The sequence below is a fragment of the Canis lupus genome, chromosome 3, assembly GCF_003254725.2.
Source record: "Canis lupus dingo isolate Sandy chromosome 3, ASM325472v2, whole genome shotgun sequence".
Taxonomy (NCBI): Eukaryota; Metazoa; Chordata; class Mammalia; order Carnivora; family Canidae; genus Canis; species Canis lupus.
The window spans coordinates 85462269-85476797 of record NC_064245.1 but is presented as its reverse complement, the minus strand read 5'-3'; the positions used below and the strand labels follow the sequence as shown (position 1 = coordinate 85476797).

Genomic DNA, 14529 nt, shown 5'->3' with positions numbered 1-14529 from the left:
CAGCTTCCTCGGGGCCGTGGTCCGTGCAGGGGAGAGCCTGGGAGTGGGGCCCAGCAGCAGCCGAGCTCGTCATGCTGTCCACGGTCCCCCACACCGCCTTCCCAACTCAGAGACACTATCCACTTCCCACATAAAATACGCCAGGCCCAGGGCAGGGACAAAACTCAAGTGGAGGATGTGACGCTTGAGCTGAGCCTCAAAGCATGTGGCGGAGGTCACCTCGGGGGTGAGCAAGGGTTTAGGGATGCCTTGGGGCATGGAACGGTCTGGTATCCGTCAGGAGGTCTGTGGAGAGTGGGGGGCAGTGGGAGAAGGGGGCTTACTGGCGATGATGGGGAGTTGGCCCCTGGAGGCCAACTGAGGCCTGGTTTTCACTCTGCAGGTCCTGGAAGGCCATCAGAGGGCTTGAGGCAGAGGAGCGGTAAATCATTTCAGGGCTTAGAATGACCACGCCAGCTGGACAGCTGGGCGGGGAAGGAAGATCTTACAGGATGGGGCAGATATTCTGGGGAGAGAGGACAAGAACCCAGGCCACAGTGGCACGGGGAGGGGGGGTAGTGGTGACATGGAGCTCGTACTGAAGACTTGTGTGGGAGCAGAAAATATGGGCCTTACTTAATATCTAGACTGGGCTCAGCTGGGAAGAAGCAAAGACTCTGTAGTGACGTCATTAACTGAAATGGGATGGAAGAGGGAGCAGAGAGAGAGGAAGGGTGGAAGGCAGAGGGAGGAAGGCCTCAGGTTGGGGCACACGGAGTGTGAAGAGCCTGGAGACACGTCCGGCGGCCATATGGGGGGTGCTGAAGCCCAGCATGCAGGGAAAGAGTGGAGTGTCAGGGGCTGCACAGCCAGGACCACAAGGGCCGAGGCCTGAGCGCACACTACTGCGTATGGCCAAGAGGACGCTGGTGTGGGATGGCCTCGGCAAGGGCATTTGCTGGAGCAAAGAAGGGGTGGCAGGCAGACGCAGGTGCGCTGAGAGTGTTGGAAAGCCAGGGGACAAAGGCAGAGGTACAGGTGGCTCCTGTGTCCTGCTCAATCCTCATCCCTACCCCATACCCATCCCTACCACATACACACCTTCCCAACGCACCCAGGTAATTTCTCTCCTGCTCAAAGGGTGCAGTCATGCCATGGGTCACGTCCAGAGTAAATGCCACACTCGGGACCCTAGCACTCTCTATAGCTAACAGGACATGCAGGTCTGCCTAATGACCACCACCTCAGGCCCCACTACATACTGCCGACCAGAGACCAGACTCCGGTAATTCCCAAACAAGCCTTGCATCTCTCCACCTCTGCACCTTTGCTATTTCTGTTCCTTCTGCCTAGAACACCCTCCTATTATACTTCTACTTGCTCAAATCCTGCCCAACCCTCCTGGCCCAAGAACCTTCCTCAATCCCCTAATCTAAATTAACTTCCCCTTGACCAGCAGCGCACTTATCACGATGTATGTCAGGGGGGAGTGGCCCTAGCCCCGTTCCCTATCACCCCTGGACTGTAAACCCCTCAAGAGCACCTGCCACTGCACACAGTTCTTGATCTGTGTCTGGGATGTTGAATGCTGACCTTCTCGCCTGCTAGCCTCTGTCTCATTGAAATTTCCTGGCTGTCCTTTACTCCTCCATTGTGCCAGCCTAAGCCAACCTAATGCAGTAAAGGGTCCACCCTAATGTCACTAACATCCTACCTGTGTGTCAGCCATTTAATGAAGCTATAGGTGGGCAGACATGTGGATGACTTACTTTCCATAAGTGACGATGTGAAATCAAAGCAGAGGCCCTGCATACGGGCCAGAACTAGGTTGGTTCTTGGGTAGTATTCAGGATCCTCACTCAGTTCCTGCTCTCTTGACTCATAGCATGAAACTCATCCCTACCTGCTACCCAACACAGGTGGTCACGGTCCCTTCTCTTAGGAGCTCACTACCTTGTGTAGGAGTTAAAATCCCCATACAGAGAAGGTCATTTCCTTCCTCTGGGAACATTTTCATGCCGGATGAGTGGCTTAGAACCCGAGCTACATAAGGCAACAGGTTGAAGGGTTCACTTCAGGCCTGGGTGGTCACAGATGATCTTATGAGGGAGGTGGGCTTCTATATTACCTGGAAGGAGAAGTTAAGGCTGTGGTCTGGGAAGAAGTAGAAGGCCCACCCAGGTGAGATGAGGAGGTGAGAATGAGGTGGAAGCTAGAAAGCATGACCAGATCAGTTTGTCTGGAGCTGCCAGTTTCTGAGGATATCGATGAGATATAAAGCTAAAAAGGTCAAGGCTAGTTTGGGGGGAGCCTTTGAATACCAGGTAATGGGGAGCCACAGAGACCTTCTGAGTACGAAGACCTCGTGAAAAGTGCTTTTCTTTTTAAGGTGGCATAAGAGGTTAGTTGTATAGAAGGTAGGCTGGCTTGAAGACGATCTGATATCCCGCACGTAAACGTGTGTTACATAAAACAGCATCAGACAATGGAAACAGAGGAGACTATTCAACAAACTTACATGGAAAATGAAAATGGGAAGACTTCAAAATAAAAAAAACAACCAAAGGTTTCTATTCCTTGGGAACCAGGTATCCCCTCCCACTGGCGCCATGTTACGCGATGGGCCAGAGAGAGATGCAGACTCCACGGAGCAAAGTCCTCTGTCATGAGGCACCCAGAGTCCCCACGTGGTTTGATTAGTGGAAAAACCAGGTGATGAGTGAGAAATGTCATTCACTCTGGTCATTTTCATTCAGGGACTAGCAAAGCCCTCTTCGAATCTTCAGCCAATGTATTTAATTCAATGTGAAAGCCACTTACTTAATTTTTAACATAATAAGAGTAGAAATTGTCAGTTTTAGAAGCACATATGCGAATTTCCCTGCACAGCAGAGAACATGAGTCCTATTAGTTAAAAATAGCAGTTGTGCTCACTTTCCCCCACATGCTAATTTTAATAAACTTACTCTGAAATTAGCTTGCCACTAGGAAGATAGCTGCTCATCCAAAATGCTCCCAGTAAGCACGAAGCTTGCCTTGCAAGAGTTCAAGTACTCCCAGGAAACTCTGAACAATGCAGATTTCTAAATGGAACTCATCTCTTCTTTCCAGACTCGGCCACCCCCAACCCTCTATCACACCCAGAGCCACCATTCTCCGGCCACCCACCAAAGGTCATCTCGGATGCATTCTATTTCATTTTCCCAATACAGCTGGTTATGAAGTCCTGTTGGGGGTCTTTTAAAAGAAATTTTCCCCTAGCCATCCTTTTCCCTCTATTCCTACTGATGCTATGTCTCTTTATCACTTCATTTATTCAAACATCCAAATTCATATATTGTACAACTAATACCTATGAAGGGCAAAGTACAGGGCAAAGAGCTAAGGCCACAAATTAATAACACATGGTCTCTATTCTTAAGGAGTTCAAGATCTTTTGGGGTCAGTGGAGAGATAGACAAGTTACGGGTTGGTTAGAAAACCATATGACTAGTATGGCTTATCATATGCAAAAGGAATGATCGGGAATGTTGGTGGTGACAGAAAAGACTGGGTTACTGGTCTATCATCTTGTCTTTTCCTGATTCCTGGCAAAGTCATCAAATTTGTCTGTACATCCCCACTGCCTGGCATTGTGCCTCATAGACGTTAGAGGCTCAGCGATCCCTGAGTTCAATGGAAACAAATCTATTACAAATATTTTCATCAACTTGTACTTCAGCAAAAACAAACAAACAAAACAAAACAAAACAAAAAGCATTCAGTGCTTCTCTATTACCAGCTACATTAGAGCACAGCCTCTGCCTTGCTTTTGAAGTCATTCACCATCTGGTCCACCCTGGCCATTCCAGCCTTAATGTCTGCTACACCTCAACCCACTAGTTCCAGCCTTCACCAGAAGCATTTCCTCAAAAGTCCACCATGAGCCCAGCACTCATGCCTGCTTCCTGTCATGATCACCTGTGCCCTCTCCAACCATTGGGGATGGACCCGGTTCAAGGTCCTCCAAGAAGCCTTTTCCCACTTCTGAAGCCCTACCAACTGTCTATACGTGTGCTCACTATTGTGCAAAATAACATCCTTAATACAAATAACACCTTGAAATATTAACTGATGTCCTACCTGCCCACCTTGCCTCCATTTCCTATAACCCCTAGCCCGTTTCTCATTATATATCCTTCTCCCTTTTTAGAGAAGTCGGACATTCTGCCTTCGTGTCCCGAGGAAGGGAGCACCCAGCAAAACACAGGTAACAAAGTGATTGGCTTTTCAGTGTTGAAAGCCTGGTCCTTAAGACACTGGGGCAGAGAAAAGTCTCCCCAGTAGCTCCGCCCTCTCCCAAGGGCCCCACCACCACCACCCAAAGACTAGAAAGATCTCCAAAGTTTAGGGAAGGGCAAAATCAGAGTGCAAGGAAGGAGAGCCTGGCAATCAGCGAGTCTCCACGAATGAACACGAAGCTCTGACTAATCAGCCCGGGTGGGGAGTGCAGAGTGAGAACCAAGGGACTGGGGTGGGGAACACGGCTAGGCTTGATGGAAACCTAATGAGGTGGGGACCTGGACAGCTAAAGAGTAAAGATCTCTAGAGCGATGGTGATCTTCACTACCCATCTCTCCTCTTTAAAAAAAAAAAAAAAAAAAAAAAAACATTTATTGAGACTTAATTCACACAGAGGAAGATTCATCTTTTTGGGTGTACAGCTCTATGAATGTATGCACCCTCATACGGTCATGTAGTCATCACCCCAAGGGAGGCCTAGAATAAGTCCATCACTCCAAAAAGTTCCCGCATGTTCCTCTTCAGTCTCTGTGCTCAGCCCGCGCCCAGGCTCTGGCAACCACTGATCTGTTTCCTGCCTTTTGAGTTATGCCTCCCCAGAAATTTCATATAAATGGAATCTTACAGTAGGTACGCTTGGCTTGAGCCTCTAGTTTCTTTCACTTGCCAATTTTTTTTTTTTTTTTTAGTAGAGTTGGCACATGGTGTTACATTAGCTTCAGGTATACCAAATGTCTTGAAGATTCATTCATGTTTTTGCATGGATCAGTGATCTGTTCCGTCTTACTGCTGAGCAGGAGTCCACCACACGCATGTACGGCAATTTATCCGCTCATCGGTGAAGGGACAATGGGACTGATTCCATTCTCAGCAAATAACGGCTGTAAACATTCACATACAGGTTTTGGTGTGGACATCTGTCTTCCTTGCTCCGGGGTAAACTCCTAGGGGGAGCACTGCTGGGTTGTTCGGTTAAGTGTATGCTTGACTCCATGAGAAATTGCAGAACTGTTTTCAAAAGCGGCCGCACCATTTCCTACTCCTCCAGGAACACACTGGGGCTTCCAGGTGCTCTGCATCCTTGTCAGCACTTGGTTTATCCATTTTTTGCTTGTTTTTCCATCCTAATTGGTGTGTCGGGGCATCTTATTAAGGTTTTAACTTAACATTTCTCTAATGACTGATGGTGTTGAATATTTGTTCATGTGCTCATTTTCCATCCAAATCTCTTAAATACAGCGTCTATTGAACTCTTTTGCCATTTTAAAAATTAGCTTGCTTGTTTTCTTGAGTCCTGAGAGTTCTTTCTATATTCTAGATATGAGATATGTGTTCTGCACAGATTTTCTCCCAGCCTGTGGCTTTTCATTTTCTTAATGGAAGTTTTCAAAGGGCCGCAGTGTTAAATTTTGACAAGATCCAATTTATCCTTTTTTCCTATTATGGTTTCTATTTTTTGGGTCCTATGTACCCTTCTTACTTTTGAATCTCCCAAACCGTGAAAAATCACCTCAGGGGGGTGGCAAGAAGAACCCTCCCAAATTTAAGCTGGACACATACTGCTAAAGATTATATTCCCTGGCATTCATGCTGTGAGGTGTGACCATGTAACCACGCTCAGACCAAGGGGATGTGAGCAGAAGTCATTCCTCATTAAAGAAAAGCCCCCTCGCCCTGGACTCCCGGTGCCTCTTTCTCTCCACTCTCATGGGCTGGGCAACAAGCAGCGTCCCCCATGCAGTTGAGGTCCACCCCCAAGACACACTGTAGTAAGAAGGTGCCCCCAAAAATCTGGGTTCTTAAATGACTGTGGAGCAGGGCCGCCCTCCCAGGCTGGACCACCCCCATTGTAAATGGACAAGACCCTCATACCTGCCCTATTTAAGTGACGTATTTTGAGGGTAGGTACCTTCGTTACAGCGGCTTACGCTTCACTGTAACAAATCCATCCTTCTTTCTGAGGAAGTAGAAAACAATCCCAAGGGTCCTGGATCCAGCCTGGTGTCTCCACAGACAACTGCACGAATAGGTTCCACAAGTTCCGCTCAGCTCAGGAGTGATCTGGGGGCAGCAGACTAGGAATCGCTTGCCCCGACCGCAGTCAAGAGTATGACAGTCCCCTATGCTCAGAGCAGTGAGGGAGCGACAGGCCAACTTGTTCTTCGTTCATCCAAACAGCCTGGGCGTGCAGAGCCACTGCTGAGAGGGGGACGAAGAGGGACGCAACAGTGACCTATGACCAGACACTAGCCTGGAAGGAGGAGGCTGGGGCTCGGTGCAGCGGATGCGTGCCCTCCACCCCATCACCCCTGCCAACGGCTGAGTACGGCTCAAACCCCCCGACCTAGGACTTAAATACAGGCTCAGGGAAAGGAGAGGCAGGACTCCAATCCACGTGACACTTCCCCCACCCGGACAACGGGAATCTGGAATCAAAAATTCAGGTGTTGTAGCAAAACACAGAAGTTTTCACTTCGTGACTACCAAAGTCTCTGTCCTGAGGTTCAGCTCACTGGACTAAGGCCCACTAGGCACCACCTGTCAGGCCGAGGCCTAAGCACTAACCAGCATTTGGCCCTCACGGCACCTGTGAGGTGGGCACGTTATGACTCTATTTGAAGATGGGAAAAACGAGGCTCAGAGAAGCTGCCCAGAGCAGAGATTCTTTCAAGTCCATTCCACTCCGGGCAAACAGCCCCCACTGCCCTGACCCGCTCTCAGGCCACATGGCCTCCTGGGCAAGGCCTAAGACACCCAGATCACCACGCTCCCAAGCAATTTGTTTTCCACGGCAGGCAAGTGATCTAAACGGGTTCACGGGGAGCGACTCCTGGGGTTTTATGGAGTGTACTACACAAGAGCTTCCGTCTTCCCCTCTGAACTGTGTATGAGAGGCTGAGACCGAAGACAAGCAGCAAGGAGACCCAAGGACAGAAAGTCTCCATTTCAGTGGCGAATCCAGCTGTGCCCCCAAACCAGCTGTCTTGGAATTAGTCGGGCCGGCTGTATTGGTTTGCTAGAGCTGCTATAACAAATGGCCACAAACTGAGTGGCTTGAAACAACAGAAATGAACTCTGACACCCCCGGGGGTTAGAAGTCCAAAACTAAGGTGTCAGCAAGGCCATGATCCCTAACGAGGTTCTAGGGGCGGACTGTTCTTGCCTCTTGCCTCTGGTAGTTGCCAGCGGTCTCTGGCACTCCCGTCAGCTGCAAACCCCTCTCTCTGCCTGTCATCACATGCCCTTCTTTCTTCAATAACTTCACACCGTCTTCCCTCTGTGCATCCCTACGTCCAAATTTTCCTCTCCTGATGAGAACACTAGTCACTGGATTAGGAGTGCACTCTAATGACCTCACCTTGACTACGTCTTCAGTGATTATTTCCAAATAAGGTTTACATTCGCAGCTATGGGAGGGGTTAGGATCTGAACCTAGGTTTTTGGGGAGCACAGTTCAACCCACAACACCAGCCAATAAATTTCCCGAGCTGAACCACTTTGGGTTGGGTTTTTGATTTTTGATCACTTGCACCCAGAAAGAGGTAGCCAGGATTCACCCCCAGATCTCAGTGGACAACCGAGACCCAAAGCTGTGCCACTAACTGCAGGGTCGACTATATGCCTTTCGACCCCTTACAAATGTCAGCACCTCCACTCTGGGCAGAGGCCCAGGGTTATACAACACGCTCAAGGAATATGAGACTGGTTGTTATCTAATTAATTAACCAAAATACAAACAGTGAAAAAGGTGAAATTGAACCAGGCATGGTTTATCACGGGGCAGTAGGCTGAGAGCTGGCTAGCATTTTTTATTTGAGAAATAAGAAAGTTACGGATTGTCTGCATGGCTACATTTCAAGATTTCTCCCTGATTTTGAAAGATCACCTCAGGTGGTGCTAGGGACAACATTTCCCCCTCCTCAGATATTTAATTTCCAAAATAGAGCACGAGTCACGCTTCTTTCACACACATGGCCGTGTGTACTTCAGGGCCCGAGAGTAGGCTGTAATTTCAGCTTGTTATACTAAAAATATGAAAATAAAACTGATCTCTGTAGGATCATTTTAAATGAAAACTGCTTTCCAGAGGCAAGCGAGGAAGCAAAGTGATTGAAGGAGAGCACAGGGCTCTGGAATGGTGATGGGCAGGAAGGGTGATGGAGTGCGCATCCAGGGTGGGAGGCCGAAGCCAGGGCTTCTGCAGAAACCGATGTGAACGGCCACAAAGCCTTAACCTGACTACTCAGGTCGGACGTCTGGTGACAGCTCCCCCAGTTCCTTCAGCTGGGTTCCCACGCCACTTTGGAACACCACCAGCCACCAGCCACTGTCGTGGTGTTCCAAGTTGGCTGAGTATCAGATATCTTCTCCACGCCAGACTCAGGCCACACCCAGCCAGCTAAACTTGAGCGGGCAGGGGAGTCCCCTGGGTGGCTCAGTTTCTGAGAAAAGCAGATTTGAGGCTACACTCCTGGGCACGTTCATGCCGCTGGTGTATCAGTTTCCTGTGTCTGCCATAACCAGCCACCACAAACTGGGTGACTTAAAAGAGAAGTTTATTCTCCTGTGGAGACCAGATGTCCACAGTCAAGGTGTCAGCAGAACTGATTCCTTCTGGAGGCTCTGAGGGAGAATCTGTTCCGTGCCTCTTCCAGCTTCTGGTGGCAGCTGGCAAACTGTGACAATCCAGAATTTTCGCTGTACAACCCTGATCTCTGCTTCCCATCTTGATATGGCCTCCCTCTGGATGTCTGTCTTCCCATGGCCTTCTCCCTTGTATCTCTGTGTCAGGAAATCTACCTTAACTTTCTTTTATAAGAAAGATTAGATTTAGGGCTCAGCTGAAATCCAGGATGATCTCATCTTAGGGTCTTTAACTTGATTATATCTGCAAAGGCCCTATCTCCAAATCAGGTCCCATTCACAGCTACTAGGGGTGGGGGTAGCGCTTAGACAAATCCATGGTGAGGAGGGGGAAGCACACAATAGATTGGGGGAAGGACTTTGAAACTTGCTTTTTTTTTTTTTTTTTCCAAAAACACAGAGTGACTCTTGGCACTCTTTGCTCCCCAAATGACTCTGATCTTTAGATCACACTCTGAAGAACACTGATTTGGTCGCTGAGGATACAAAGATGAATGAGACATGATCCCCTCCCTTGGAGAACCTGCTGTCCAGCTGAAGGTACAGACAGATGAACCAATGATTAAAATACAGAGTATGACCTAATGATCCCAAGCTCTGGAGTCAGATGGACCAGAATTCTCCAGCTGTGAGGCTCGGGCAAGTTCCCTAGCCTGTCTGAGCCACAGTTTCCTTATCTGTAAAGTAAGAATTAATTCCTACTTTATAGCATTATGAGAATGAGGCTACGTAAAATGCCTAACATTGACGAGGGACTCAAGAAACAGACATTGGCTGTTATGAAAGCAGGAAGCACAGCTCTTTGCTGTGTGCCTTCCACATCCTAAAGCCTATAATGATTGTCTGTGGAAGGCAAGAAGGCATTACCCTGAAGAAGCAGCTGGGACAGGCAAGGCAACTTCTGAAACACCCATTTCAGGATCTTGATTTACTCCATAAGCATTTTTGGAGCACCTGCTGTATGCAGAACTCCAAAGAGTGTGTAGGCACTTGGAATAAAACCAAGGAAAACACATGTCCTGGTGGGGCGACCACCGGGCTATACAGTGTGGTCAGTGCAAGGTGGAGGCAAGCCCACCACTGGAGAGGCACATTCGACGGCAATGAAGCATTTCTTTCCTTTGGTTTTCCATCCTCTACATTCTGTTCTCCAGCATCCTATGTATTGTGTGACGCTCCCAAACTGTAGCATATGCTCCAGAAATTCTTGGAAGAGCTTGTCTGTCTCCTCTACCAGTGAATCCCAGCACCATGTACCTGGCTGCTAATAGACATTTGATAAACATTTGCTGCAGTGGTGAACATTCTGTGGCCATTTCAGAGCCCAACTCTGGACTTTTATGAAGAACCACCTCCAGCCTCCTTGACTACGGGGTATGATTCCCGAAGGACCAAGAGAAAAGTTCTCTAGAGGATCTGTCCCTGGACATAAAGCCTGATAGTGGGAAGAGACCCGGGCAAAACAGTGTATCGGAGTCCTGTCTAGTTAGGAGCTTTCAACCAGGAGGCCAAGAGGAAACACACTCAACCAGGGAGAACTTATGGCCTCTTGTTCCTCTTCAGAAATACAGTGCTTTGCACACAGTGGACGTGAAGTAGTTATCAGACCGACCTGGAGGCCCAGAAAACGATTAAAGGAGAAAGACAAGACAGGTCTTGTCTTCCCCAACAACGGAAGGCAGAGCACCAACTGTTACACCCTGTATTGTGTGGCAGGAGTGAAGCCAAAGGAGCCCCCAGCTGGCCCTGGGGGGGGGGGGCGGGATGGCTCTCAGGAGGGAGAGGACAGAATGTCTGGGGGAGGGAGAATGCTCAGCGCTGCTCGGTAAGGTGGCCACGAGCCGTCACACAGGGCGGCAGGTCAGGACCAGCAACCCACCTGGAGAAGGAGACCTCGGCCCTCCCTCTCACCTGGCCGAGAGGGACAGCCCGTCCCAGGCCACAACACTCAGGCTGGGCTGACCCGGGAACAGCTTGGGAGGCGCCAGCGGCCCCCTGGGGTTGGGCCAAAAGAGTTTGGAGGGAGAGGGCTGGTGTTTGCGGCTTCCAGGGACCGAGAGGCCGTGCACCTGCCTTTCGGCCTCTGGCCGCGCTCACCTTCCGCGGGGCCCACCCCGCCCGCCGCGCACGGGAGCAGGCTGAGCCAGGCCACCGCCGCCCCCGAAGCCCCACCCGAGCGCCACGGCGGGGAGGGAGGGCCACGGCCTGTAGGGTCACCGCAGGGAGGGAGGGCCACGGCGGGCAGGGCCCAGAGGACCCCGGGCCGCATCCCCCCACCGCCTCCACCTTTCCGCCTCCCCGCGGCCGCCGTCCAATCGCCAGGCTCCAGAACAGCGGTGACCGGGGCAGCAGGTGGGGCTTGGCGCCTCTCCTCCCGGATCCCCGCGCTCCGCTCTCCAATCCGGGGCCCAACGCCGCCCGGGGGGGGGGGGGGAGGAGGGGGAGGGGGTAAGGGGGAGGGGGGCCTCCCCCACGCTGCCCCAGATGGCGCGCAGGGACGCGGCGCGGGAAGCGCGGGAGGACGCGAGCACCGGCGCACCTGGCGGGGGGGGGGGGGGGGGGTCGGGGTGCAGGGTGCAGGGTGCGGGGTGCGGGGTGCAGGGTGCGGGGTGCAGGGTGCGGCCCCTCCCGCCCGCCCGGCGCCTCGGCCTCACCTCGCTCACCAGCCCCTGCCAGTCGCTCTCGGTCCGGTCGCCGTTCATGGCCTCCTCCTGCGGGCGCGGGCGGGCTCCGGGGACGCCGCCCTCCTCTTCCTCCTCCGCCTCCTCCGCCTCCGCCTGCTCCGCCGCCGCCCGAGCCCCGCGCGGCCCCCACAGGCCGGGCCCCTCCGAGCCGCGCCGCCGCCTGCGGCCTCCCGCGCTCCCCTCGGCGTCCGCCTCCGCGGGAGGGGGAGGAGCCGCGCCCGGGCCCAGCCGCAGGCCGCAGGCCCCGGCCCCCCGCGCCGCCCGGCCCTGCCCGGCCCGACCCCCCGACCTCCCCCCCACGCCCCGCCCGCCCCGACCCCGACCCCGACGCCCCCGCCCCGGACCCCACCTCCTCCACCCCGAACCCCCAGGTCCCCGCCCCGGACCCCGACTCCCCCACCCCAGACCCCTGACTGCCCTACCCCGGACCCCGACTCCCCCGACACTCCCGACCCCCGACTTCCTCGCCCCGGACCCCCAACTCCCGCATCCCGGACCCCATCTCCCCCGCCCAGACCCCCCACTCCCGATTCCCTGACTCCCCCGCCCCCCGGAACCCCCAGCACCGCGGGACCCAGCCCCTCACCCCTGATCCCCTACTCCCGCCCCTGGTCCCGGCCCCTGGTCCCCAGCCCGCCCCCTCCCCACCCCAGAACCCCAGGGCCCAGCCCCGCAGGGAAGGGGGGTGGGGTCTCGGGAGCAGGTCACTGCTGGCTCCGGCCGCGCTCCCCACAGCACCTGCGCGTCCCCTCCCTGCGGGAACCAAGCCCCCAGTTCCAGCGCCCCTGACCCACTTCCAGAAAGGACGCCCCCCCAGGGCGCGGCAGTGGCTTTGCTCCCCTTGGGTTCAGGGCCTCACTGGCCCATAGCGGGTGCTGCACGGATGGCAATCCACATGAAGGAAGGGACCCCGCCTGCTATTATATATTTATCATTGTTTTTAAGGCTATGAACGTTTACTTACATTTATCTCTCAAACGATCAGCTGCCGCAAGCAGGAAGCAAATGCAAAAATCGAAAGTAAACCGATATTGAATTCTAGGTAGGACCCAAAGCTCTGAGTGGGATGCTGCGGCTCTGTGGGGAGAGGTGGTAAAGACCTCCTGGCACCGAACTGAGACTGTCTCCGGGGAGGAAGGACTGAGGAGCGATACAGAGGGCAGGGGTCCCCACAAATAACTCCCTGGTACCCAAGGTGGTTTTCCCAGGTGTCCCAGAATCCTCTCACCGGCCACCGGCGATCGAGAGCTTTACGGTCTTGCAGAAGCTCTACCCGTGGAGACAAGCAGCCTGTTGAGAGGTTGCGGACCCATTTCACAGCTGTGGAAGCATCCCCGGCCAACATTTACCTATAACTTCTGTGGATCCCGGATCCACCCCGTGAGATGGGCGTTACCTTCATTGATCAGATGGGAAAACGGAGTCTGAAAAATGGAGAAACCAACTCAGCTAGGACGTCTGGCTCCCGGAGGGTCTCTTCAGCATCCTGGAAACCCGAAAGTGAAGCGCCACCCCTGGGAGACCGTCAGTCATGCTGCATTTTACTGATGGCCTTGCTTTGTGGGCAGGGTCGTCTCTCAAGTGGTGTCATTAATTCCCTGCCCGTGTCCCAGCCAGTGTCTGTAGCTTTGGTTTGAGGCCCCGCCACGTAACTCGCTCTGGCGAGTGCAAAGATACAGACCTGCACAGAGGCTTGGTAAGCGCCTGTGGGTAGGGCTTTATCCCCGCTCATGCTCCTGGGACCCTGTGAGCACTAAACCCTAGGAACAAGGCCAGGGTAGCTTGCTCGGTGGTGGATTCACAACCGACACCAGCCGCCTGCCACATACGTGCGTGAAGCCAATGACCCCCAGCTGCCACAGAGATGTTCGTGCGTGAGCCCGGCTGAAACCGGCCGGAGAACTACCCCACCTGAGCCTTGTCCAGTTTGCTGACCTCCCACACGTCGCAGGGCTAAACACACGGCTGTTGTGTTGGACGCCACTACGGTTGGGGCGGTTGGCTACGTAACAACAGATAACGGGCGTAGATGGCGACACTACTGGGGAAGGGCCTGGGTGCTCGGAACCCCCCTCGCCGGCTGCCCTCACAAAGCAACGGTCCCTGGCCTCGTGACCTCGTCGGAGGAAGATTCCACGACAGATTCTGGTAGGCCAGGGGCTAGGAGAGGGAGCCAGTCACCAGGCAGCACATGGATTCAGCGCCTGTCGTGTCCAGACATCGTGCACCTGCCGGGAATGTTCAGTAACACCGCGCGGTCCCGTCCTGGAGGGCTTGCAAGCCTTGCCATCGCAGTTTTGGAAACGGCTGTTCTAGGGGAAACGGCCGTTTCTAGACAAAAGAAGCTAGAATGTAGCCTAAGGCTTCTGGTTTTCTGCCCATGTGGGGTCACCCTAATCCATTCTCTTTCTAAGCCAAGGAGGTGGAAAGAAGTTTCCCCTGAATGTTTGGGGTTAACCCAGTGCCGAACCCTTGTTCCTAGCGGCCTGGTCTGTGTCTCCTGCTACGAAGCAAGGTGCCATCTGCCAGTATACGGCCCCCTGGCAAGCCATCTGGTTTCATCCGACCTGTCGATGGCATGAACCGCAGGAAGGGCGGGCCTAACTTGGTCCACCTGCCTTTCACTGCCTCCTGGTCTGTGCGTCTCTCTCGGCTGGCGTCCAGGTAGGAGAGCAGCCCTTCCCTTCCGGTTCCCTCTCGACGTTGAGGCTTGCAGTAGAGACGCTGCTTTGGAGCCTTCCCTGGTAATTTCAGCAGTGGGCAGCCCAGGCATCTTCACCTGAGAGACCACGTTCCTTTAAGACGAGCCCCTACGTGACTCCGTTTCCCCTGTGCTTTCTCCTTCCCTGTAGTAAGTCAGCCAGTTATTGAGGTTTTTAGAAATAAAAATCGGGGAAGCAACTCAAAGAATGGCAAGCCTCTACCCACCCCAGCACGTCGA

The 14529-nt window shown here is 53.3% G+C and overlaps 1 protein-coding gene across 2 annotated transcripts in view; it reads right to left on the bottom strand.

Moving 5' to 3' along the window:
* Nucleotides 1-11718, bottom strand: part of CCDC149 (coiled-coil domain containing 149) — a 102735-nt gene extending 91017 nt beyond the window's left edge. For both annotated transcript variants that reach the window (XM_025438617.3, XM_025438619.3), the window contains exon 1: nt 11559-11718. In XM_025438617.3, the coding sequence (XP_025294402.3) occupies nt 11559-11606 (48 nt within the window). In that variant the 5' untranslated portion in view covers nt 11607-11718. The remainder of the gene's footprint in view (nt 1-11558) is intronic.
* Between the last annotated feature and the right edge of the window lie 2811 nt (nt 11719-14529).